The sequence below is a fragment of the Phoxinus phoxinus genome (assembly GCF_949152265.1).
Source record: "Phoxinus phoxinus genome assembly, chromosome: 14".
NCBI classification, from domain to species: Eukaryota; Metazoa; Chordata; class Actinopteri; order Cypriniformes; family Leuciscidae; genus Phoxinus; species Phoxinus phoxinus.
In genome coordinates this window covers 22,424,211-22,451,751 of record NC_136889.1, presented here as the reverse complement: position 1 = coordinate 22,451,751, position 27,541 = coordinate 22,424,211, and the positions used below count along the sequence as shown (strand labels likewise).

At 37.3% G+C, this 27,541-nt stretch overlaps 1 protein-coding gene across 5 annotated transcripts in view; it reads right to left on the bottom strand.

Moving 5' to 3' along the window:
- The window catches only part of LOC307011088 (uncharacterized protein), a 180,938-nt gene that overhangs the window by 5,579 nt on the left and 147,818 nt on the right, over positions 1-27,541 (bottom strand). For all 5 annotated transcript variants that reach the window (XM_079636408.1, XM_079636409.1, XM_079636406.1 and 2 more), the window contains 14 exons: positions 27,147-27,200; positions 26,953-27,006; positions 25,877-25,921; positions 23,154-23,204; positions 23,001-23,045; positions 19,685-19,711; positions 17,441-17,494; positions 16,146-16,190; positions 15,309-15,353; positions 15,134-15,196; positions 11,187-11,222; positions 7,455-7,499; positions 6,869-7,021; positions 647-713 (listed from right to left, as the gene is read on the bottom strand). In XM_079636408.1, coding sequence (XP_079492534.1) covers positions 647-713; positions 6,869-7,021; positions 7,455-7,499; positions 11,187-11,222; positions 15,134-15,196; positions 15,309-15,353; positions 16,146-16,190; positions 17,441-17,494; positions 19,685-19,711; positions 23,001-23,045; positions 23,154-23,204; positions 25,877-25,921; positions 26,953-27,006; positions 27,147-27,200 — 784 coding nt within the window. The remainder of the gene's footprint in view (positions 1-646; positions 714-6,868; positions 7,022-7,454; positions 7,500-11,186; positions 11,223-15,133; positions 15,197-15,308; positions 15,354-16,145; positions 16,191-17,440; positions 17,495-19,684; positions 19,712-23,000; positions 23,046-23,153; positions 23,205-25,876; positions 25,922-26,952; positions 27,007-27,146; positions 27,201-27,541) is intronic.

Sequence of the window (27,541 nt, the reverse complement as noted above, 5' to 3'; positions counted from 1 at the left end):
AGAGTTGTCAGCTAACAAAATGTCAAATTGTCCCTCAAATAAATAAATAAAAGAAAGAAAGAATATATATATATATATATATATATATATATATATATATAGAGAGAGAGAGAGAAAATATATATATATAAAAAAATTAAATAAATGGAATAAAATATAATAATTGTACTGCTCATTTGCAGTACGGTACTCTTAATGTCTTTTATGGTCACCAAATCTGCATTTATTTGATAAAAAAAACAGGGATATTGTGAAATATTATTACAACCATTTTCTATTTGAATATATTTTAAAATGAAATTTATTCCTGTGATGGCAAAGCTGAAGTCTTCTGTGTCACATGATCCTTCAGAAATCATTCTAATATGCTGATCTGGTGCTCAAGAAACATTAGTTTAAGTCTAAGTTCGAAGTTCTGTAGTAGCTGGCATTAAAACGCAAGCTGGTAATGCATTAAAAGTCACTCCACTATATCTTAACTGTTCTCGTTTTTGAAGCCCATCTGGTAAAGAGCTCATTTGCATTACTGTTAATGTTGACAAGTGCCTTTGAAATGTCTTAACAAAGTTTTGTCACAAACATACATGAAAAGAACCGAAACCCTCATCTACTGGTGAAAACACCTCAGTGGCGGCGGATGATGTACCTTCAAATACGCGCAATACTTCATTTCGGATGAATGTTTTAATTTCCTCCAAGGCAGCTCTATCTCCCTGAAAACAGAAACGAAAGTGAAAAAAAAAACAAGACAGAGAGGGAAAACAAACAATCAGCACAACATGATTTGCAGATTAAAAAAGTGCAGCTTCAAAAAGGCAGTGATTCATGTTTTATTCATGCCGAGAAATGTTCTCAGAGGCGAAGGGATGGATGACACATAATGGCGTAATCACCATCTCTCCTCAAAGCATCCCGCCATTCGTGATCACTGCTCTACGCGGGAGAAGGCCTGACTTTTTGAAGAACATCTCGTAGGAAAACAAACCTCTTCCATCTAATCAAAAACATACCTTTCCCAGTTCAAGGCCATTCAGTCAAACGCTCAGAGGCCCCTGCGACGCTCAGTGCCTCGGGCTGCGCGAGCACAACCTGAACGCTAATGCACTTTCAGGCTGTTGAAAAGCTCAGCGATCAGTCTAAAAACCCCTTTAACGTGACTTGCGTCAGGGCTTCGACATTTGATTTGATATGATTCATATGTCACAGCAGCAACACATACTACACGTTAAATACATAAAGATAAATAAAAACATTTACACCAACCAAACACGTTTGACACAATAGCACATGATACAACAAATCATGATCAACTTTGATGAAACCGTTTCTATGGGCCCTATCATACACCCGCAATGCGGCGCCAGGTGTGACGCAAGTGTTTTTTGCTAGTTTCAGCCTGACGCAGTTATCATGTTCACGTCCTGCGCCACGTTGTTTAAATAGCTATGCATTTGTGCCTATTTGTGCGCCCATCGGCATGCTGGTCTGAAAACGAGGTGTTTAGGCGCATTGTTGGCGCGTTGCTATTTTGATGCAACTGAAACCTGGTCTAAAGTCAATGGCGCAGTATTAATTTTTTTTGTTATTTAAAGGACGCAGTAATAATATGCGTCTATAGGCGGGTGCACAACGCGTGTACACTCTGCTTATTACACACACAGGGACACACAGCAGCACACAAACATGCCAAATATTAACAATGTAATTACAATGTGAACGATCAATATTGTGTACATAAAGATATGGTGGAATCACGCTTTAACACTAGAACGGTCATGACGGTCATTTTGACCATTTAGAATAGAATTTTACTTTCTTGAAAAAATTTATAAAATCCTGCTGGTACCGGACTTTTCCTAAAAGTGTCTGTATTCTCATTTAAAATGTTTTTCATATAAATTACACACACGGCAAAAACAAAAACAAATTAACATATTTACCTATTTCGGCCATAGACGGTCATATTGACCGCAGTGAATTTCGCTGTATTCTTTTGTTACATTTCCCGCGGTTGACCTTTGTCTCTCTCACTGTCAACAGAAAGGTCAGTAGTGGTCCTGAGTGTTTGCATATATGCTATTTTCTACAAACAAAAAGTATATTAGATTAAATTTGTTGATAAGAAATAGGCTAATAATACCTGACTACCTATTTACGTAGATATTCTCTATTCTATACGAGTTATTAGACTATTTTCTCTGTTATTATATTAAAATAAAATGTTTTATAATTAAATAAGATACTTTTAGTTGTTATTATCTTGTTCTGAGTTTGTTGAATGGATATGGAAAGATATCCTATTACAATAAATGCATTAATCTCTCAATTGGGTATTTATCATTAAAGATATAGAGTTTGGAATCTAGCGGTCAAAATGACCGCTTGTGGCAGTTCTAGTAGTTATGGAATTCTGGCACTTCTAGTGTTAACATCGCGCACGAGCAGATCCGTTTCCTCTCTGTAGAATCGTTCAGTCTTTCCGCTTGCAAATTCCGCGTAAATAGCGAATCTGCCATGGCGCGAGCACAACTAACTTTTAAAGGGAATGGGAGATGAGACTCTGACTGGTTAATTGCACGTTATGCCCAAAACACTCCCGTTACTCATTAAGAGAATAGGGACAACCCTTTTAGACCATACGCCGGGCGCGCAGACCATTTTTCCCGTCGTTAAACTAAGTGCACTTGCGCCGTGCGCTTTAGACCATGCGCTTAGATCGTTAAAATAAGGCCCACAATCTCTCTTTTGAGCAACGTGGATAAAAGTCTATTGCTAAATGAGCCAGTTTTATGGAGGGGGTGAGATTTATGATTCATGATGGAAGACAACTTCCTTACCATCCTTTCTTTCCCATTACATCTACAGAGGGCAGAGAGCACCTCAGTACTGAACTAGCCTTCCTAATCATTTTGAGGAGTCTTATTTTATCCCTCTCAGAAATCCCACTACCCCAACATATCACAGCATAGAAAAGAACAGATGCTACTACGGTTTCATAAAGAGTCCTGGCACACACAAAAGCTAGGTAAAAAATGTTTTGCTCCTCATACATTATAACATAAGCGTCATGCATGGTTTTGACTTCCACAAGAAAGTGTTTGCAGACAGTGTCAAGGAAGGGCGATTTTACAAGGTTGGTAGCAATAAAGCACTAAATGTGCAAAGAAAAAAAACACATTGAAAATGGTGAAAGCAAAGGATTTCATGCATTTGAACTTGGAAAAAAAACACTAATGATTGCTTTGAGAGGGTTCTGGTGAATTTAGCATGATTTTCTTTTTGCAAACATAATCAAAGGTGTCATTCACGGAAAAAAGAGAAAACTTTATATCCGCACTGCTCATCTTGGCACGCTCAAAAGATTTCAAGGAGGAAGTCGTGATGTTTGATTCATGAAGAAGAAGAAAAATCTTTTCAGTAATTCAGTTTATTCAGATCACAAAACATCCTTATCCTCACAGACTTTTGGGGTTGGTAAGATTTTTCTATGTTTTTGAAATAAGTCTCTTATGCTCACTAAGGCTGCATTTATTTGATCATGACCACAGCAAAAAGAGCAATGTTGTAAATGAACTCTTTTCTATCTTAATATACTATAAAATGTAATTCATTCCTGTAATGGCAAAGCTGAATTTTCAGCATCATTACTCCAGTCTTCAGTGTCACATGATCCTTCAGAAATTATTCTAATTTTCTAATTGTTCTAAGTTTCTAAATTCTAATTTGCTGCTCAATAAATTTTCATATGATTATCAATGTTGAAACATTTGATTCACATTCGATTCAATTCACATTCGATTCAATTCGATATAAACTAATGTTAACAAATTAGTATTGTAAAGTGTTACCGAAATTTCAAAAGCACAGCATTTCTTTGAAATATAAATCTTATATAAATCATCTTATAAATGTCTTTAGTCACTTTTTGAAGGGTTCTTGCTGAATAAAAGTATTCATTTCCTTAAAAATATATATCTTACTGACCCTAAACTTTTTATTAATAGCAGCGTATTGGTTCAGCACTCTTTCTTTTGCCAGTTTTGTGTCTTTTTTTTTGTTCTCATTCATTTTCATTATATAAAAAAGCAAGACTTGGAACAACATGAGGATTGAATAAATAATAACAGAACTTTTCCTTTAAAACCCTCACAACCTTGCCATAACAACAGCCCTCCTTCAAAGAACATTAATGTTTGCTGCTCTGTGTGTGTGTGGTTTACAGAGGTGGAGTTGAGTAGAGCTCCTGATGCTACTATATCCTACCACCCCCGCCACACACACACACAATACACTCCTAAAAATCCCTCCCGTGAGTTTGTTTGATTGGGACTGAGCGTTGGATATAGGCATCGCAGCGGGCGGCTATTTGCTGCATCCTGCGCTTTTCAGAGGCTAATGGGTTCGTGAACATGTGTGGGTAATTATTGTTATGCAGAGCTACTAATTATTTATTCTGGAGTGTTCACGCGTGTGTTATGCACAACAAAGCAATCAATGACGGTTGCCCTCTGAACAGCGTGGGGTGACCCCGCGGTTATGGATTCGGGATGGGGGCCAAGAGGCTGGTGCAGATTGGGAGAAAAGCCAGCAACCGGATCTTTACTGAGGTCAAAGATGTGCTCCACCTCTAGAAGAGTGTGCAGTCACTGACAGGGTTTATTGCTGGAGGTTATGGAGTAGCGGTACAGTTGATTGTAGTGGGTGTTCATGCTGATGAAGGCCCTAAAGTTTATTTGAGTGGCTGCGCCACTGGCCACAGCTACTGAAAATCTGATTTCAAATGGGATGTACTTGTCTTGAGTCAAAAACGTAAAGTACCACTGATGTGACTTCAAATTGCTAAACGCAAACTCGCATCACAAACCAATGATTAGCTGTTGCTTTATTGCTGTAAATCTCTGCTGATGTGAATATTCCTTAACCTTGTAAAGCTTGACACACGAATATATGAAATAATAGGAACAATTTAAATTATTATTTATTTTTACACCCTTCAACAAAATATGTTCTTACAATAAATACTATTAATACAAATATAAAAAAACCCCTGCTCTATTATACACCGATTTTCATCATGATTTTTTACAATGTATGAAATTGTTAATATTAACATATTAATGTTAATATTAATGTTACTATTAAAACATAACTTGCCAGTAAATAATACATTTAAAATACCAATGTAAATAATAACAAAATCAAAATTATTATCAAGATCAACAAATATTTACCAGAAAAAAACAATGGAAATTTTTGAAATTATATTAAAATGTATCAAAATATATATGCAGTTAAATAGGGCACTATTTGAGGGAAAGCCACTTGAAGTGGTGTCTGAAACCATAGTGGACGTATTGGAGTACCCTTCCGACGCACTCAGTGTCCGAATTCACTCACTCGCTTTCATTCAAGTTCATAAAAATTTCCTCAAGTGAACTATATTTGTTGAGTAATGTAGCGAATAGTGAATGGGGGGGGGGGGGGGGGCAATCCGAAGCAGTTGTGTTTTTATGCGGCTGTTCACAGGTGTAAAGTGCGTGAGATGTGAGATTTACCAGTCAACTATCATAATTATGGGTAAAAATAAAATAAAAAAAAATACATATTTAATATAAAAAAGTATGTTTATTTTCATATTAGGGCTGTTGAATTTGACAGATTAGATTAAGTGAAAAGTTATAATTATTTATATGGATGTATTGTACTCATGTATATTAAATGTCGAGATTAACTAATCGTGCACAGTGTTGATTATAGCATTATATTTAGATCTACACCTGTCGTATGAAATTGTAGCCGATCACATATAGGTCTATTGAGCGCATGAATGCAGTGATCTCATCATTGCATTTAGATTTATGCACTCTTACCAATGCTTTCATCAAAACGAACAGTTTAAACATGATGTAAATAAGAGTGTGGACAGCGTCATTGATTATAACAGGAGTTATCCAGACTCAGTCACTGATAAACTCTTGCTGTGTGATTGACAGCTCCAGCGATTATAAAGGGAGTGTTCTTTGATCGCTTTCTGTACATATCAATCATGATTAAAATAACTGATTATTTTCATGCTGCTTAGAGAAACAATGTGAAGTTGACCATTTCGTCACTGGCTTAATTTACTGACGCAATAAACGATTTTGAGACAAAGAACGTCTGACTGAACATGAATCATATCAGAAATCACTGATCACAGATCAGGCATTAGAATTAACACAGTTACTTACATGTTGTGGCATTACGGTCGGGTCCATATCTTACAGTAAAAGACTGTTTGCAAAGCTTATGCCAAAATGCGACTGACTTACCAAAGAATTCACAATGAAATGTACCGAACAAACAAATAATGTTATACTGAGACATTCACAGATTTAGATTTAGATTTCTCAATTCATGGCCCCTTTAAATTCCTCTAATATGAGCAACTTGAGTTTCATCTGTGTTTGATAACATTGCAGGATGTTCTGAATGAACGCATTTTGTTAAGTGAAGTGAACTTCAACAGATATCCCATGCCTAGGGGAGCAGTGAACACTATATAGGGACCCTGCCAATCAGGGCACACCTTAATATCAACATTTTTGTGGAATATGATTTTTTTTTTAAATCTGTATTTTATGATGAATAGACAAGAACAGCATCTGTTTGAAATATAAATATCTACCCCCCAAAAAATGAAAATCTAACTGACCCCGAAGTTTTGAATGGTAGTGTATATATCTCAGCATTAGCAGAGCCCTAAAGAAAGCCATCAAACCATAAATCTTTTCATAAGTCTTTCAAAATAGAAAGTGTTTTAAAACTTTGATTTCACAAATCCTACATTCTGTCTCTATGGCTTGTAACAGTAGGATATTGCGCATACCAACAGATTGACGGTCCCCGGTGTTGTTGAAGATCCAGGTGAGCCTGGTTCTCCTTTCTCACCAGGCGGCCCCTGAGGACCAATGGGCCCTCTGTCTCCAGCTTTCCCTCTTTCTCCCTGGACTCCTCTCTCTCCTGAAATCCCCTGATCTCCCTGCAAAGCCACAGCCAGAATATAAATAACATCACAACACACAGAACACAAGCTGGCTATTGGGAGCTGCCTTAACCTTAACTGATAATAGACTTTGGCTGTATTACATTCAATGCATGATGAAAATAATCAAAACTGCTACTGTACATGCAGCTTAGATATTTTTAGTCACTAATAGAGGTATAGATTTTAAATGTGTTCACTTTGATATCTTAGGGATGTTTTTTTATGGTTTTCTTGTCTTCCTGATTCCTAATTACACTACAGTGATTTTGCCTTGGGTAACAAAACGTTTAAAAAAAACATTATTAATTTAAATATTGAACAGGTGTATTCTGACACATACAATTTTTTTCTGGCACACAAATGATGGTCACACTGATACACTTTTATATTGTATGTGATCCATCTAAACAAAATATGAAAATCGTACCCGTTCTCCTTTAGTGCCTCTGTCTCCAGGTCTGCCTGTGGCTCCCTGTGAAAATGTAAAGTGAGAAAAATTGGAAGGTGTCACAGGACATAAAAATAATCTAATGGTTAATTTTGCATTTTACACACAGTACATACATACACACCAACACACACACACACTATACATACACAAAATTAGCTTCTCAATTTTGTTTTCAAACTGAGAAAGTCTCCAAAGGTGATTCTGTCAGATTTAGCAAACGTCTAGGCACATTTTTCTTGGTCCCCAAAGTAAACCCTCATACATATAGACAAGCTAAACCGCACTCTTTTTCATAGACTGCTCCCAAACTGCATTAGCGGAATGAAATTATTTGGCTGCTTTAATGACCCAACTTTTCCAGCTATTCAGTCGAAAGCAGAGCGAAAGAGCTCGGTGGTTTTACAAATGACCATTTTCACTCCCAACTCATCAAAGCCGTGAACCTCTGGATCTCTCATTCTCTTATTCCTCTCTCTCTCTCTCTCTCCATCTCTTCTGAGAGGGCTCTGTTGAGAAATACCTCTCATTGTACTCCAAAACCACTCTCCCTTTGCTTTCCCATCTATCTCTGCTCCTCTCTCGCATCACGGCTCCCACTGGCTCCTCAGGGAACATCTCTGTATCAAATTCTCCTGCTGGATTACAGCAGCCGAGCAAAAAAAGAAATGCAATCTAGCCTGCGTTTCTAAAGCGGGCGGCACTTTGTGAAAGCATCCACAACCATCTGCTTTCATCCACACCCCCATCAATGTCTAACACTCTCTCTCCTCCTCTCTATTCCCAGGCTCCTGATGAGGAGAGCTTAAAGCCATCACCGTGCCCACTGAATTGTGTTTCCCTCAGCCCCTGCCATAAAAGAGATGGAAAAGTATGAAACGGAGAGGACCGAGAAACTTCCTTTCCTGCTAGATGGCACTGTTGCACCACCGAAAGAGACAGGCAGCCATCCACAAACGAAGCATGGAGGGGCGGGAAAGAGAATAGAGAAAATTCTCAATGAGTGGTCCAACACCCTGCAAACGCACAGTCGTGCCATTTGAGAAGACAGTGACGTGAATGAAAGTGAAAATAAGGCCAGTGAACTTCCTCCCGATGATCTGTACCCGTTTGAACCTTTGACTCATCCAGAGACGGTATAAAGGGGGGAAAGGTGGGCCAGTTGTCGAAAATCTCGGTTTAGATTCTACCATATTTGGTCATGGGAGCTCAGTTTTGCTCCCAAGCTGTTTTTAGTCAGTTCAAGTTAGCCACAAAACTCACGTGAAATGCAGGAAATAATGTCACGAATGACGACCAGTGCTGTTAGTGTCAAAGGTGACGACCTATTATGGCCTTTTTCAAATTCCGAAAAGCTCAATGTGCTCTGATTGGTCGGCAGGACCAGTGTGCTGTGATTGGACAACATATTTAAGCTTTTTGTTCTGCGTATGCCTTGGGCAGGAATTATTTAAATGAAATTAAATGTGTATTTTCACAGGAAGAAACTCAAGACTACAATCGAGGGAGTTCAGAAACAGTGCTTACTGATATAGAGAATAACTCCATGTGGAGTGACTTTGTGCTTTGTAACTTTGCAGACCTCAAACAGCAACATTATACACTAAAGACTAAATTATAATAGGTCATTTTGAACTAAAACTATTTAAAATCATTTTGGTTAATTGGAATATAAAGCTTAAATAAAATATACAAAATGTGTCAATAAAACCAAAACTTAAAAAACTTATATGCAAATTAGAAATGTTGCCTTTGGCACCTATCTCAAAACAAAATAAAGTACTGAAATTACTAAAAGTTGAAATTAAAGCTACATAGAAACAGAAAGCAAAAACAAAAACTAATACAACTGACAAAAGCACATGCAATTACTAAAGCTTAAAATAAATACAATAATAGTACATAATACTAAAACAACACTGGACACAACGAATAAACCAGCAGGGGCTAACTTGAACATGCTAACCATCTAAACCTACACTGTGTCCGAAATCGAATACTTCCTCAATATATAGCATGTGAAAATCATTACGCGAATAGAGTAGTATGTCCGAATTCATAGTATTCGGAAAAAAAGTCCCCGGATGACCTACTACTTCTGAAGTGCGCATTCGATGGACACTTTACTATCCCATGAGGCCACGGGAAAGGATTTATAAAATGGCAGTGAAACGACGTTACTAACGCTGGTAGGTCACGTGATAATGACAACATGGCGAATGTAGTACGTCCGCATTATATACTATATTCATACTATAGAACATACTTTTTTTAATGTTCGCTAAGTAAGTTCAAATTCAAATCTAGTGCCTACTAAGACAGTAGGTGATTTCGGACGCACCTCTACGCCAATAGAGTGTGACAACAGTCTGGTTCCAGAAGTAAAAACTCCATTCATTTTCTCCATAGGGAAATTGGTTTTAAACGACTTATAAACCTTTAAAGACAGCCTTACTGTGAGCTACGAGGTTGTTAATTGATAGTATTAGCTTCTGTTAAAGCCATCAGCCCACATTATTTCAAATTAGTTTTCAAATAATTGCTTAACATCGGAATTCATGGTGAAAAACTACATTACCCATGATGCTGTACAGAAAGTTCCACCAATCAGAGAATCGAAACAAGCTAAATGTGCCAAAAGATCTCTTTAGCCCCACACACTCCCATGAAGCAATGCAAACTACATAATCGAGTCCCCTGTACACTCAAATATTTAAATATATAAGCATATTTTGCAATAAACTTAAAATATGTTTATATATATATATAATCAACATTTGTAAATTTCTCCATTGTTTTTAATTCAATTATGCTGTTTGCAATGCTTCATGGGATCTTAGTTCTTTCCCTCACTAAAGCCATCAAGTACAGTCTTGTCAATTTTCAAAAAATTTTTTGCTTCAAATTAAAGTTTGTAATGTTATGATTCACCTTGTAGCTGATTGGCTTAGTTCATGGCTTATAACACTTTAAAATATATATATTTTTGAAATCCCTATGGGAGAAATGACTGAAAAAATAATACTTCCAACTAGCAAGATGTCCGCTGAGCAAGCTGACTTCTGACTCATCCTCGGCTCTTTCTCGCTCACCTCATTAAGATCTACAGATGTATGCTGTATTTACCGCATTTGTCAGTCTTTGACGGAGGCGTCTATATATGTGCGTTCGTGTGTTGGCGGCTCTCTGATGTGTCTGCTTGCTGCTGTAAAGTGCAGAAGTGCGATTTGTCACACAGTTCTGTCGTAGACATGCGTTCTGTTGTGACAAGGCATCAGAGAACACAACTTTTTTTTTTTTTTTTTTACGTGACAAGGCTTTCGAAACTACAAACCCTGTTTGTAGGGGACATTTAATTAGTGATCGCATGCATTATTCATGATTTAATGGCTCATGGGCAAGATTTTATCCACACTGGAGAGCATTAGCAGTGAGTAAGCGGTCTTATTATTGAAAACTTTACAAGACTAATGACTGGTGTTGGGCTTTTATTTGCTTGGGAAAGAAAGAAATCGAGTGAGACAGAGTGAGATAAACATAGACCAGCACAGAACCGAGCCTTTGTCCTACACTGTTCTAACTCGCTGGCAAAATATTAAGGCACAAGTTATTAGATGCTGAATGCATTAAAGTAAAAGCATTAATTTTCTACTAACATTATACAGCTGAAGCCAAAGCTCTCTCAAAAGCATATACTGTGCACTCACATACCTCATAGCCTGGAATTCCATCTTTTCCCGGCCTTCCCTGCGGAGGAGACAGAACATTCCCATCAATCTTTGCAATCCAAGGTAATTGTAGTTAACTGAATCTAAAACTAAAACCGTAAAAGCAATTGTTTTTGTTGTTTCTTGAAATAAAATAAATGTTAACTGAAATAAAATAAATGTTTTTTATTTCATTTTTTTATTTCAGCTAGTTGCAAAGCCAAACACTTCTCATTTTCAGTGGTAAAATAAAAATAAAATCCAAATGAAATAAAAATGAATAAAAAAACTTGATAAAACACAAAATAACTAAAACTTCGAAAAAACGGATTCAAAATATTAATAAAAACTATAATAGTATCTCAATGATACTAAAACTGTTGCAATAAAAGCAACTTTGCATTGTTTATCATTTCCATAATTAGATGCTACAATAAGCACAAATGTTTTAGGATGATATTAGAAAAGCACTTTCATGATTTTCACGGAAGGGAAAATGGAAAAAAATTGACAAATTGACAGAAAAAATTGCAATTCTGAAAAAGTTGAAATTCTAAAAAGTTGCAACTCTAAAAAAATTAAGTTGCAATTCTGAGGTATTCAATTGCAAATGAGAAATTTAACAGAAAGAGTTGAAAAATAGATGCAATTATGATAAATAATGCTGCAATTGTGAGAGTCACAATTAACTAAACTCACTCATTTGTACTTTGTGATGATAAACACATTAAAGGGACACTAAGTATCTTTTTAGGTATTTTATTATCTAAAATCAATATTTTTATTCATAAATATGTCCTCAATGGTGTACAAATACCTCGGCCAATTATCTGACTTATCCTTATAAATGAAGAATTAATTATCTTTATATACATGGGACGGGTAGGTCCACGGAGGCTTCCATGTAGTTCCGCCATCTTGCAAAACTATAATAGCAGAGAGGGACAAAAAGTACTAAGCCAACGCGTTTCCACAACGCGTTTTCATTCAGAGCCAGCCGAAACCAGCAGAAACGCAGGTGCAGAGCAGTGAGAGGCGCTTGAAACTGCACCGGCAAGTTTAAAAGTCTGGATTGCATTGTTATTATGGACCATACATATGCCAAGCCACAGGAGAAGAAAACATCGTCGCCAAAAAAGTCAAAAATAGAATGTAACATGCGTGGGATTTCCCCCTTTCTGGTCAATGTACTGTATCTGCTTAATTATTTTTATCCCCGGTGGGGATTAATTTATCCTCCCCTCAAAGTGATCATAGTGCTAACAGACGGATCACAAAACTTATCACGGATCCGTGGTTTGATTAAAGTCAATTTTATTTTAAAATGATTACTCACTCACTCTTGAGCGTCTGGCGCGAGTGAATTCAATGTAAAGACGCATCTAGAGGTCCTGCGGCGCGGTGTTTAGCGCGGTAGACGCAAGCCTCATTCTACTCCAGTTTGCGCGAATGAGGCGAATTGCTATCCCAGAAAATGTCTTTTCTATCATTTCACTGTAGCTCAGCATCGCGATGTAAAGTTAACGTTATTGCATGATCACAGTTCATGTGTGGGGAAAGATAAGCTATTAGAGTAAAAATATTGCGTTAGGCTACTTCAGTTAATAAGAAAAAAGATTTTACAATTCCTGCACAAGCAGTGATGAAGTTCATGTTCTCATGATTTATTTTTATGAATAACAATGTTTCAAAACACCGCCCCTCGACGAAGTGCTATTAGAAGACATCCTGTCAAAGCTTTTTGGTACATATCGCCTACCGTAGATGCAATGCACATTTGAAAAAGCGAGGCGCTGGAGAGCAAAATTAGTTTGGATGCAAAATACGAATTCACCACTAGATGGGAGTAATTCCTATTTAGTGTCCCTTTAAGAGCTGAAATGTATTCAGGAAAACTAATTCCATAGAAATCAGATGTTAATATGAAATCAAAAATCCTGGTCATATTGTGATTGATTCATCAGTGCAGTTGGATTTAAAAAAAAGAAAAGAAAAAGTTTTGCCCTGTTTTGTTAAAAAATAATAAAAAAAAGCCACTTGCTTTGATATTTTGTATGATCTAATGCAATGACATTCATGGTTTTTTTAATTGCGTCTAAAGTATCCAAATACGTCTTGGAGCCAACGTGTCAACTTTGATGTAGTCGAGATTGTATCTGTAGTTAGCTTAGCGTGCACCGTTCCACTAAGGTTAAGTGCGAACAATTAGGAACTGAGCTGGATAAACTAGGAATAAATCGTTAAACGTCACCTGTAAGAAACAGGAGTTCCTCAGGGGAATTCTGTGTATTCAGCGGAGGTGCTGAAGGCATTATGGCTGTGCGAATAACAAAGCAATTATACGAGACCGATGTCTCTTCACTGAGACAGCCAATCAAATGTTTACCCCAGTGACTGCACTCATTACCACAGCACAAATCAGCCGGGTTTAACACCACAGAACTGAGAAATATATGAAGAGATTACTCTGTGCTATGAAGTGAGATATTACAGCTGAAAAGAGTTGCTGTGGTTTATAGAGAAGAACCCAACACGGAGCTCTGGTGAATGCCGCTCCATCACACCATATTAGAAATCATAGTAATTCAGCCGATCAAAACCTGTATATATCCAGTTGCGAATTAATATCTCTGATGCTTGTTTACAATGTTTTGTCTCAGCATTCTGGGATCTTTAATTAGAAACAGCCTAGACACTGCATTAAACTACAGGGCAGTGAGCGGAAATCAAGGATGGAGGGAAAATAAACCCCAACAGAATGTTTGTCAGAACTGTGAATCCACAGCGAGTCAAACTGTGAATCAATCAGCACAGTAATCAGTTAATTAAATCTGGTCTACAATTCAAGGCTGGATCAAATGATGGATCAATCTGTTATAAGATCACAGAGCTGAGAACAGAGGACGGAAACTAATGGGAACTAAATGTTATGGACAGTAGATCACAGCCAGGTTCAGATAAACGGTAGATTACAGGTAGATTCAGGGAACCCTGGGGGCCACAAAAGGGTCCACTGAAAATCTGAGCAAAAAAAATAAATTAAACAAATAATAGTGTTTGATAAAACATTGCATATAGTGTTATTCTATTCATTTCTCTTCAGGTTATTTAAATAGTTATGTGTGACTTTCTCACAATTGCAACTTTTCATCATTACATAATATTTCTCAATCATTTATATTGTACTTCTCATCTCACAATTGCATATTTGAAAATCTCACAATTGCAACTTTATTTTTCAGAACTGCAGCTTTTTTAAAAATTGCAACCTTATCATTACGTATACATTTTTTATTGTTTTACTCTGAGGTGAAACCTGTCTTTCATTTTCATTTCCGTGAAACTGCTAAAAGAACATTATGAACGGGGTTTTCTAGCATCTCATACAGTATATCTCAATATTTGTGCTCATTGGAACACTGAATTTGCACGCACACACACATATAAATTCAGTGTGCTACATGTTCAATGTTTGTTTGGACTCTTATGTTGTATTTCTAGTTTCCTGTGTCTAGTTTTGTAGTCCTTTTGTTTCATTGGTTTCCCGTGATTATATCTATCCACAGGTTTCTTGTTACCTCATTTTGTTTTAGCTTGTCTGTATATATTGCTGCGTTCACGCCATGTCATACAGTAGTCTCGAGATGAAAGCACATGACATATATTCTGAGTTGTTCTCAAACTGGGAATTATGCGTTTCAATAGGCTAAATGAATCTGCAGTGGTCATGTGGTACAAGTATGAGCTCTCATAAAACTCCCATCTCACTTTGAACATGAACGCTTTTGTACAAGCTGAAATCACGTCATTTTAGGATGCGGGTCCCTAATAAGGGGATTATGATATTTGGAGGTCCTATCATAAATATATTTGAAAACCCCAGCTGTACAGGCAGGTGTGCATTAGTACACATTACAGATTACATGTGTAGTGAATGTTAAGATTGATTACAGGGGCTCCAGGAGGCCCTTCGGGTCCAGGGAAGCCAGTCTCTCCCAGAGGCCCTCGTTCTCCCTGTGTGGAAAGACAAAGAGGGAAAATGGGACATCATCAGTCTCGCATCATCCTGCTGCCAAAACCTGCCGTATGATTGACAGCAGCTAACAAGCAACAAAGCAAATCTCACCGGCTCTCCAGGGATCCCTGTCTCACCACGCGGACCTGGCTTTCCCTTCACAGAAACAAGGAGAGAAAGAGTTAGACCTCAAACCTGGTGTCCATTTAAACCACCTGTAGGCTGGGGACACAGCTACAACCCGCCCTGATTTTATCGAAAAATTCACACGCGATATAAACATGCATCTTGTGACGGACCGCTAAATATTACAGCTTCAATGCAAAATAATCACATATGAACTGCTACATTACAACTGAAAATCTGCTACTCTTGTCAGTGAGTGTAGTATATCTTCTAGCATAAAGTATAGGGTTGCACCAATACTCATAAGCTGATAATTACTTTCATGTTATGGCTAATAAAAGCATGTACAGAATGGAAATGTAATATTGATAATGAGATTTTCTAATGATTACATGTATTTTTTAAGAATCAAACAAAGGTAAAAGCAATGTAAAGGTAAACTATATAAATGTAAATATATGGAAAACATGCACACTATTCATCATTAGCCAATTTATTTATATTTTACTTAATACAGTTAATATTTACTATATTTAGCTTTCATTAAAGTTAGCTTAATAATGTATGTTGATCTCAAACTATTTTTGTGTGTGAATTAATTAGAATATGCATTAAACAGCACTTAATAAATATGCCAAATAAATGGGGTTTTCATGAAAATGTGTGCCACTGACATTGTGAAAAGTGTGACTATAATGAAGGCTGAAGGCTTTATTTATTAATTACTAACTTTATTGCTTGTAGCTTATTGCCTAAACGATATACAGTGTAATGTGTATTAGTGTCATCCGAAAGCAGATAAAGGACAACAGAATGACTTACAGCAGGACCAGTAACACCAGTAGAACCAGGAAGCCCAGGATCACCCTTACAACACACAAACATACTCATGTAAGTCGAATCTTCAATGCAAAAACGCCTGAGAACATGTCGCAAAACACAATGATTGCTTTTCTTTCTGTTCTCAATACCAACTGTGCTTGACAAGTCCTCCAAAATCATTCTCAGAGTATCTCTCTCTCTGTGTGTGTGTGTGTGTGTGAGCTGCTTTCTTTCCTCCATATGCGCACTGCTGACTTTAGGAATTAATGAGCTGCTTTTAAGTTTTGGGGCACAGCATGCAAATAAACAGCTTGAGATCAGGCAGCCTCGTGGCAGTTGTGGAGTCGGCGAGCACGCAAAATGCTGCGACTACATCTTGACAAGTCCTTTCTGGGAAGAGTGGGCGAGTTTGATGCCGCTCAAAGGAGGAAGCTGTCTCGAAAAAGAGTCTCCATGCACCAGCGCTCTGATACGTGCAGGAGGAAACAGTCGGTTGGACAGTTCTGTGGGCTCCATTAATGAACCCTATTATTTCTACCCTCTCTAGTATTCTCGTGTTCATGGTCTTTCTCTTCAACTCTCGAGTGCTTTGACTAAGCACTGCGGTGAAATTAGAATACTAACAATGTTTGAATCAATTATGTCTATCCGCTATCCTCATCTCTCTGTCAGTCAAACACACACACACACACACACACACACACACACACACACACACACACACACACACACAAGCTTTCATTTCTATCCTTGTGGGGACATTCCATAGGCGTAATGGTTTTTATACTGTACAAACTGTATATTCTATCCCCTTACACTGCCCCTATCCCTAAACCCAACCATCACAGGAGACATTCTGCATTTTTACATTTTCAAAAATATATAATTTAGTATGTTTATTAACCCATTCCCCTCATGGGGACCGCTGGCTGGTCCCCACAATGGAGGTGATCTCAGGTTTTACTATCCTTGTGGGGACATTCGGTTCCCACAATGCATAATAAACCAAGCCCACACACACACACACACACACACACACACACACACACACACACACACACACACACACACACACACACACACACACACACACACACACACACACACACACACACACACACACACACACACACACACACACACACACACACACACACACACACACAGCAATGTCATGTCGAATCGTGAGGGTACAGAGTGGAACGTTTGGTTGAGCTGTTGGAAGCTGTGTGTAATCTGGGACGCTCGGAAAGTGTGAGAGCGTCCAGTGACACGGTTCATTCAAACGGGCTTACCTTAGCACCTGGCAGCCCCTCTAGTCCCGGTAATCCCATCAGTCCCGGCTCACCCTGGAATAAAAGAAACACATTCCAGCTCGGCACAGACACCTTCATGTCTGTGTGTGTCAGAGTTGGGGAGTGACTAAGTAAAAGTGCCAATGCAACTAACAAGCTGGTTATGAGCAGCAGAGAGGCATGCTGTCATTTTGGGTCAGAAGTCGCAATGAATTTGCGGAGAGATAAGTAAACCATCTTAACTTAAAGCTAATTTAAAAGCTAGTATTTTATGCATTCTACATACATAAATAGAATTAAATAACACTTTTTGGATAATTTGACCAAATTACAACTGGATTGGGGTGACATTTTTGGGACAATGTTAATTTTGAACAAAATGAATAATTACTTGGTAACACAATAAGGTTCATTAGTTAACATTAGTTACCTACCTCAGTTAACATGAACTAAGAATGAACAATACTTCTCCAGCATTTATTAATCTTAGTTAATTTAATTCTATATTAATTTCAGAATGTACTAATACATTTTTAAAATCAAAGGTTATATGTGTTAACATTAGTTAATGCACTGTGAACTAACATTAACAAACAATGAACAGCTATATTTTTATTAACTAACATTAACAAAGATGAACTAAAATAGTAACAAATGTATTGCTCATGGTTAGTTCATGTTAGTTAATACATTAACTAATGTTAATCAATGAACCTTATTGTAAAGTGTTACCAATTACTTTTAGTAACTGAAATGTTATGTATTAATTAATGTAGTTACACACATTTACACAGTGCGTGTGTGAGTGTGTGTGTGTGTGTGTGTGTGCGTGTGTGTGTGTGTGTGTGTGTGTAGGAAGGGTTTTACTCTTTGTTAACATTATAATGATTTCAAAATGTAAAAATATGATGGATGGTCTACAATCTGTACATAAATGGAATTTGGAAAGTGATGAAAGCATCATAAAAAGTTTCCAAGTCAATTTTAGTGTTACCTATATATATATATATATATATATATATATATAAATAATGTAAAATAATTAAACATATATATAATAAAGATCAACCCCTAGGACATAAAAGTGCCTGAAAAGTTGAAGAAATATCCTTAAATGATTGTATCACAGCAACGTTTTGGAGAATAAAACATATCTTTAGAAAGCTGTCTTTCCTGTTTCCTTCAGTGCATAAAACTCAAAATGTATTTCTAGTGTATTCCGACTGACGGAACAGATCACAACGGTTTAGCAACCAAACTGGTTGGGGAACATGTGCGTAATATATTTTAGCGTCCCAACAAACACCAAACGCCATTCTTCCAGCATGTCACTGATTATTTCAATTAAAAACCACAAATTTATCTTCGTCCTGACAAGAGCGCCGCGTTAACTCTAATTCTGTCGCATTACCATCCTGACAAAGCATTTACTTTCCCCCTTCCATTTTCATTCAGCCTGCCACGTTAATAAATCACACGTAGTTCGCCGTGAACAGAGCAGCTCGTAATTCAACCCCAAGTGATTGGCTGCTACCCCACGCCGAACCCCTTCACGGAGCGCTGAAGAATCTGCGCTCTAGCGTCGTACATTATGTTCGTCTCATGCCTCAGTCGCTACTGACGGACAGCAGCGGGCGCCATGTTAACGGATTGCGACAGTAATTGTCGCACGTGTAGATTGCCATGTATAACAGAGCGCAGACCTACATGGAACCAAAAAAAAGAGGATCGACTGGAGACAGATGGGTGTAATTCTAGCACAGTGCTGGAGACTGCTGGGACCATTTATTCAAATGTCAAATTAGCATGGCGCAGAAAAATCGTTTCGCCAAAAAAAAAACAAAAAAAAAATCGAAATCAAAATTGCACCCGTGAGAACAGGAAGTGCCAGCTTTTTGCCTGTCGGAGCTGAATTGCTGCTATTGTAGGGGTCCGTCGCTGATGTGCATGTGCTTTTGTTGGGGGTGTGTGTGCACGTACAGCGTTTACAACATCCCCCAAAGGCAGAGGAATATGCGGCGACAATTTGATTTAGGCGGCATTCCTGATCACTCCTATTGTTGTTGAGAATGCTGTGTGACTAAACTGTTGTGCTCGGCTGCTCTCGGGCTACTTCTGAGCCAGGAGCTGTGATTAATGGAGACTAGCCAGAAAGCGAGTGCCGGCCAGACCTGTTTCTCTCAATCCACTGGCATAGAAGGGACGAGGACCATTTAATACAAATCAGAGTGAAGCAACACTCACCATCCTTCCTTCATCTCCTTTGGGCCCCTGGAAAAGACAAAGTGCAGAATTAGCCCATGAAACTGACCTTATTTTTACGTGTGCTATCAATTAAACCAATCTGTGTAATTAGCTGGATGACATCTGCTTAGAGATGCTGTCATACAGTAACACACTCAAACAAAAGACCCACGAGGGAATTATGTTGACAGAACTCTGTTGCAAAACCTAGCGAGCTGTCTATCTAACAAGACTGAGCATGATCCCGAATTTAAGAATCAAAGATTTTGGATTTAATGAGTGTGAACTGTAGGAACGTATAACAGGAATGTTTCATTGGCATGACAGGAAGTATAATTTAGTAGATTGCAATTTAAATTAAATAGTCACACAAGAAAGGATTGTTATGAAGTTTGTGACTAAACAAATAATACTATATTATTATTTTTTACCAAATATGGCCATTCATATGTAGAATACATTTTTATCCAACAAATTGGAAATATTTCTAAGTTAAACAGCCAAAATAGCCACCGCACCACAAAATGGCCACTGCAATGTTATCAGATGAATATTTGACATGATTTGAATTTATTAATAATAATGATGTTAAAGTCCCACTGTAGTCAATCATTTTATCCTTTTAATCCTCATCTTTGATCACCAAAATGACATATGTAAAAGTTTTTTCAACAAACTTTGTACGTGATTGGCTACAAGGTACTTTGCAATGTCAGAAACACCAGCGATTTCAAACCGTGTTTTAGAGACTGTCTTCGGTTTACTGCAGTTTTAAGGAGAAAATACTCAGCAATGGTGTTGACTCGTGAATTTACACATGGTTTGTCTTAAAGCATATAAAAAACACCTTATAGACATATAAACACCATTAAAAGCTTGATTTTCACCACATGGGGTCTTTAAGGCATTCTGGGAAATGTCATGGGAAGTGTTCTTTCACCTCAGTTTGTAAGATGAAAGTGCATTTAATTGCACCTGGTATTTTAATCCGTCTCTTTTGTCCACTTTCGACCACTTCTGTCCTAAGTTCTTTGAGCGGGTGGGTCTACGGGTGGGTAAATGCATGGGCTTTTTTGCTGGGATTTTCAAATCTTTCAAAATAATGGATGAAATAAGTTCACGCGTTTTACATAATATGTGACCGGATATGACAGAAAAACATAGGGAGAGCAGCAACTTTCTTTTCAGGTCTGAAAGCCGCGAGATCACGCCGAACGCAGTGAGTGAGTTAGAAATCAGGAATGGCGAAAGAACATTGTGCTAGGTGCGTTTTTGTCTTCAAACCAAACTTAGATCTTCAGCCGACAAAGTTTAAATCCCGTCTGGCTAGCGGACTTCCCATGTTTCCACCGTTAAGGGCCGGTCACACTACACTTTTCGTTCCATTGACTTCCATTCATATGCACCGGAAACGCAAGGTTGAAGTTTGGTGAACTCTGACCTGCAAATTCACATCACGTGAAGACGTGTGACCAGTAAAAGATCGATACGTCATGACGTGACCTCTTGGCTGAATTAAAAGAACGACATTTTTGCAGTAAAGTAAAGATTGTACATTTTTTTACATTTTGAGTGTATTACTATTTGTTATATGTGACCCTGGATCACAAAACCAGTCACAAGTCGCACCGTTATATTTGTGACAATAGTCAACAATACATTGTATGGGTCAAAATGATCGATTTTTCTTTTATGCCAAAAATCATTAGGATATTAAGTAAAGATCATGTTGCATGAAGATATTTTGTAAATTTCCTACCGTAAATATATAAAACATTTATTTTTGTGAGTGGATGCAGCACAATCATGAACATAAATGCACAACTTTAAAGGCGATTTTCTCAATGTTTCGATTTTTTTTGCACCCTCTGATTCCAGAATAGTTGCATCTCGGCCAAATATTGTCATATCCTAACAAACCATACATCAATGGAAAGCTTATTTATTCAGCTTCCAGATGATGTATACATCCAAATTTCATAAAATTGACCCATGTGACTGGTTTTGTGGTCCATGGTCACATATGTTGAATTAATGTTTATAAAAAAACGAAGAAATTTTGCTTTCTCAAAGTGTAGTGCGACTTCGGCTTTAGGTCAGTATGTGGAGAGTAGTCGGTCTTTGTGGCTGTTCGAACCCATTCGACCACATGAGCGTCTACTCCACGCAAGAAATCCGGTCGATTGTGTTTTCAACTGCCTCTGGATGTGGTCGAAAGTGGACAACCTTAAAACGTTTTAGATCCTGTTTACACCTGTATTTAGCGTCGTCCACTTGTGATCCGTTCGACAAAAGCGCATCTTATTACCAGAGAGAGGTAGGTAGGGGATGGATGGATGGATGGGACGATAGATAGATAGATAGATAGATAGATAGATAGATAGATAGATAGATAGATAGATAGATAGATAGATACATAGATAGATAGATAGACTTGCATTCAAAAGCTAATTTTACCCTTTAGCACCCCAGTGAGCGAATATATCATGACTCTGCATGCTGTCATAACCCTGTCACATCATTCTTTCTCCCAACCACAAGCTTCTTGATTGTTCAAATGAAGTTTAAGTGAGCTTTGTCTCCGTGCGCTGCGGCACGTCAACAAGAGGAGCCACGTCCCACTTAGAACAGGTTCAGCTGAGGATAAACCCGAAACAAAGCACCCTGGGGGACTTGTAAGCATTTCCTCGTGTCTATCTCATTGAGGAGGGAGATTGGAGACTGTCCTCTTTCAGACCTGCTGATAAGGGTTTCGCATTTTTCAGAGTTCTGGGCGGTCTGGTAAAGATGGCCCAGGAGGGAATACACTCTTGTTCTTCATGGAAAGGAAGGACACATTACATACAGAATAGATAAGTGTGAGTGTGCGTGTCGCTGTGTTGATAAGCTAATCGGATGATTCCACTAGGACAGAAAAGCTCTTATATATATATATATATATATATATAGTCTATATATTTAATTTCCCCCCCTGTTAAAGCGCTGCATTTCAATTACCCCTCCTTTACAAGCAGCTACATTGTTGACTATGTGTGACGGGTTTGTTTTGTCCTTCTCCCTTTGGGCTACTGTCATTGTCTGAGTTTCAGATTTGTGTCTGTGTGGCCGTGATCCGTCCTTCCAATAATGCTGCGTAAAACTCTTGAAAACAGCAGCTAAACCGAATACAGATTCCCAAATCAATGTAGCTTCTTTGTGTATTGACATTTAAACTTCATTAAAAGTGCAACAACTGATTCCCTGTGGTAGGTTAACTTCAAAACAGCTATTTATTCTATGTGGGACATCATTTCGGAAATAAATAAATAAAACATACCGAGGGCCCGGGTGGTCCGGGTTGACCTGCATTAGCCGCTCCATTCTGTAAAAAAAAAAAAAAACTACAGTTTATCGAAAATGAACAATGTGGCAGATAAAATGACATACTAAAATACTGTGACTGTGTTTTAGTATCATGCAAAAGTTTTACCTGAAGCTTATAGAGACTGCTCATCCCATTGCCCTCTGCAAATGGAACACCCTGAAAAGAAAGGATGTTGCTAGGGAGTTACTTACTTGCCCAAGTCAAAAACAAACAAACAAAAACACCAGTCAATATGATATTCTTGTCTCCAGATGTGTCATGGGTCTCTCTTTTAAGGCAAGACACTACAGGTGAATAGGGTACAATTTTTAAATTATAGATATCACCATGAAACTTCCTCAGTTGATTACTTACACAAGTTCATAAAAAAAATGTATTACAAGTTTTTGAAATTTGTATGTTTAATTATGCAAATTAGGTATTATCTCATTAAATATGCACACTTTTGCATATACTTTCGGTAGATAGATCTGGACATATGATAAAGCCAGGTGCAAAATTCTTTTTTCATTTTGTTTACACACAAGATGAAAAAAGATGTTCAGAGGGATTTCAGAATATATGCTTTCATTACCTAGGAAATCAAAATATACTGTCCATAGCCTTAAAAAATCGATTTTCGCCATATTTTTTGGATTAAAATATCCCATAAATCAGGCCAGGAATGATTTATTAACAAATCCCTCTGAACATATCTTCAGAATACTGCTAAGTGTATAACTGGAAAATTTGGTGTACATGGGTGCTACATAGGCTGAGATGTTTATACTGGAGGATGACAAAAAACCCATTTTGAGAAAAAGACATTTAAAGATTTGTAATGTAAAAAATCATACTTTTTTAGTAGAAACAACTATTTACTGACACAATATCTTATCAAATAATTAGCAACAACCATACAAACCACCTTAATCACATCAAAACTTATAAACACAGCATTTATGGCCTTTAACTGAGCAGAAAAACAGTCAAAAACACACATCTGAATGATCTGAATGTCAGCGCGCGTCACGTGATGCATCTGAACCAATCACGTTGTCAGAAATTGACATCAGCCAATGAGATTTCGCTTTTAGGGTTAAATGCCCATTTTACTTTCACGATTGGTTGCTGATTAAAAGGAAATGACCATATTTGGACCCGACAGCATTGTACAGAAGAGAGAGAGCTTTCCAGACATGTGCGTGATTTAAAGGAAGAACACAGAGATCGCGGAGCAGCGCGTTGATTTAGAACGCCAATTTTTGTTGAATTTCGGAGAAATCTACAGACGCAAATAGACAAAGTGTAGTAAAATAAAGACCTAAATGTGTATTTTGGACTTTTTTTCACCACAAGTCTAAAAGAAGACATGTTATTGAAGACAAATAGCCCAAAATCTCAAAATTGACCAGTGAAAAAAAAAACGATGTTTTTGCCTGCCGTGTCTCGCCTTAAATATAAGTCACTAAGATTGTTCTCCCATTTTATCATTCACCAGGCGATACAATAAGAATGGAAGGTAACACTTTAGTTTATGGTCCAATTCTAACTATTAACTACAGGTAGTTGCTTATTACTGTAGCTTGTATATTACTAGCGTATTGGCGGCTTATTAGTATTTGACTTATAAAGCACATATTAATGCCTTATTCTGCATGACCATATTCTACAACCCAATACCTAGACTTAACAACTACCTTACTAATTATTAATAAGCAGTAATTAGGAGTTTATTTAGGCAAAAGTTGTAGTTAATAGTGAGAATTGGACTCTAAGCTAAAGTGTGACCGAAAGGATAACAAACTATGAATCTAAAAAGTTGTTTATTGTTTGTATTTCTTGGTCCAAGAAATGGGTTGGAATGTTCAATTGATGTGGTTATGAAATTATGGCTGAAAATGTTATGTCAGTTAGAGCATTGCATACTGTGGAAACTCTATTGTAATTTCATCATGCATGTTTGCCAAGCGTTTATGGCCAATATCGTATGATATAGTGAGAATATGGAGTTCACACTTGAGGAGAGGAAAAAAACACCTCGATTTTATTCCGAAGACTAAATTAAAATAAATAAATAAAATAATAACAATAATGGTGCAGATGTTATTTAAAGGACCAAAAAAGGATAAAATTCTGTAATTTACGTATGCAAAATCAAGTAAACCTAAGTTGCTTCTGTCCAGTAAGTGTCTTGAAATATTACTATCAATATAAAGTTATTCATACGTTTATTTTATAAAAAATCATTAAAGATTTCACAGCAAAAAGACATACCCCAAACTGAAGAGAGATTTTTAGAATTATAATAAAATGCCTTTTACTTTTACTAAAAAGGCATGTAGATGATTGTGTACAACAGGTTTTTTCAGCAAAGGTTTTATCATGTTGATAATTTAGAGGCTTATGTATGAAATATTATAAGCTTTATAGGTTTAATCACTAAATTGTGTTGGGAAATCATCCAAATCGCTGTGAATCTTTCAGACCTTTGTAAGATATTACAAATACAAATTTACAAATAAAGTTTCCCTGGGATCTCATATCATATATAGCTAACGTGTGCATTTTCCCCTCTATTTTTCTATATATTTCAGAGACAACTATGAGTAAACCATTTGTAGGCTGATTACACAAACCGAGTACTTGAGTAAAAGTACAGATACCCTAATAAAATATCTATATGATTGTGACCAATGACAAACAAGTGGAAGTGTAATGGAAAACTGTTGGAAAGCATTCATTGCTTTCAATTCCAAGCGACGGTGAAAATGCACACTTTAAACTTCCACACCTTTAAATTTCAAGCCGAGTCCCCCTAAACACTTGCAATCAGCACCAGAACTTACAGGAGGTCCAGGAGGTCCGGGTGTGCCTTGCGTTCCTTCGCTGCCCTGGAATAAAAAGACATTTCTTTTATTTACATGCGTAGCACAAACTCTGCCTCTCCAAACACAGTGTGTGATTGCATTGAGAGTCAGGGCCAACGCCATGCGGCAGTGTTAGCAAATGGTGTGAATAATAACAGGATTCAGATAGAGCCTTTGGAAGTTGTGGATAGACTTGGTGCCCCTTAGCTCTTATTGGATTGGCTCTCAGTGGAGCCGACCAGCTGATGAAAACGGTGAAAAATGCCTCTATTCCTTTTCTAGTGCATATCTGCACACTGCAGGGCACCGAACAAGCTCGTCGAACACATCGAGCGGCATATTCACTATCTCCCGCTAACCGTTTGTGAGAGCATTACTCCAGCCGTTTATCAGACAGTGTGTGTGACTCATACAGATACTGATGGGTCGAAGAATTATAATGTTGGGGAAAGTGAAAAAAAAAATGTGCATCACGTTTTGTCTTTATCCCACTCTGAAATTCAATATAATTGCAGAATATTTCAACAAAAGTTTTAAAATGATATGCATAATGGATGACATAATAATATAGATCATTGTATTTAGTTTGGTCTTTGAATAATTAATGACAGCATTTTAATGTTTGGATCATTATTTCTTCTCATGTTGTGCTAAATCTGTACACAAAATGAGCAATTTTAAAGCTTAATAAAATGATAATGAAGGCCACCATAAATGTGTTTAAGAGTTATTTTATTCCAAACGCTATTAAAGTTCTCAACTCCGCAAGTGATCGATAATCCAAATAGTGGTATGAACTGTATTTTTATATCTATGTAATGTGAATCTGTCTGTTTTTTTTCTTTGTTTTTAACTACTGCCTGTATAGTTAGTTTATGTGCTGGTGAGCCAAAGACAATTTTCCACCTTGGTGGACAATAAAGAAATACAATAAAAGTGGTCCATTTGGTAGCCAGCCCTTAAATAAGATGGTTTGGAATAACATCATCAATTTGGAAGGTCCTTAAAATTATATTAAAATCTTAAAGAAGAAATGATAACTAGATTATGCTTACCCGTTCTCCCTTTGGTCCTGCGGGGCCAACAGGTCCTGGTCTGCCGAGAAGTCCCTGGATGCAGAGGAACATGCGTAAGGATCATTTTGATTAGACACAACGCTGGGAAGAAAAAGATTGCCAAGGAAATAAACTAAGCCCCATATCAAACCATGAAGCCATAATAACATTTCTTTTTACTGGGAGATCCTCACCGGTGCACCTATACGGCCAGTGGATCCAGGCAGTCCTGGCACACCCGGGGTCCCCTGGAACAGAGAATTTCAGATCACAGCTCAGAACTCAACTTAAGGCGAGACACTACAGGTGAATAGGGTAATATTTTTAACTAGCAGATATCACCATGAAACTTTCCCAGTTGATTACCTACATTAAGATGAGAAAAAAATGTATTACAAGTTTTCTGTAATTTAATGTTTAAATATGCAAATTAGGCATTATCTAATAAAAAATTTGCTAATTGGCCTATATTTTAAAAACCGAAATCTCAGAATTGGATAAAGCCAGGTTCAAAATTATTTTTTCATTGTGTTCACATATTAGATGGGAAAAAAATTACAGAGGGATTTATGGATATCTACTTTTTTTA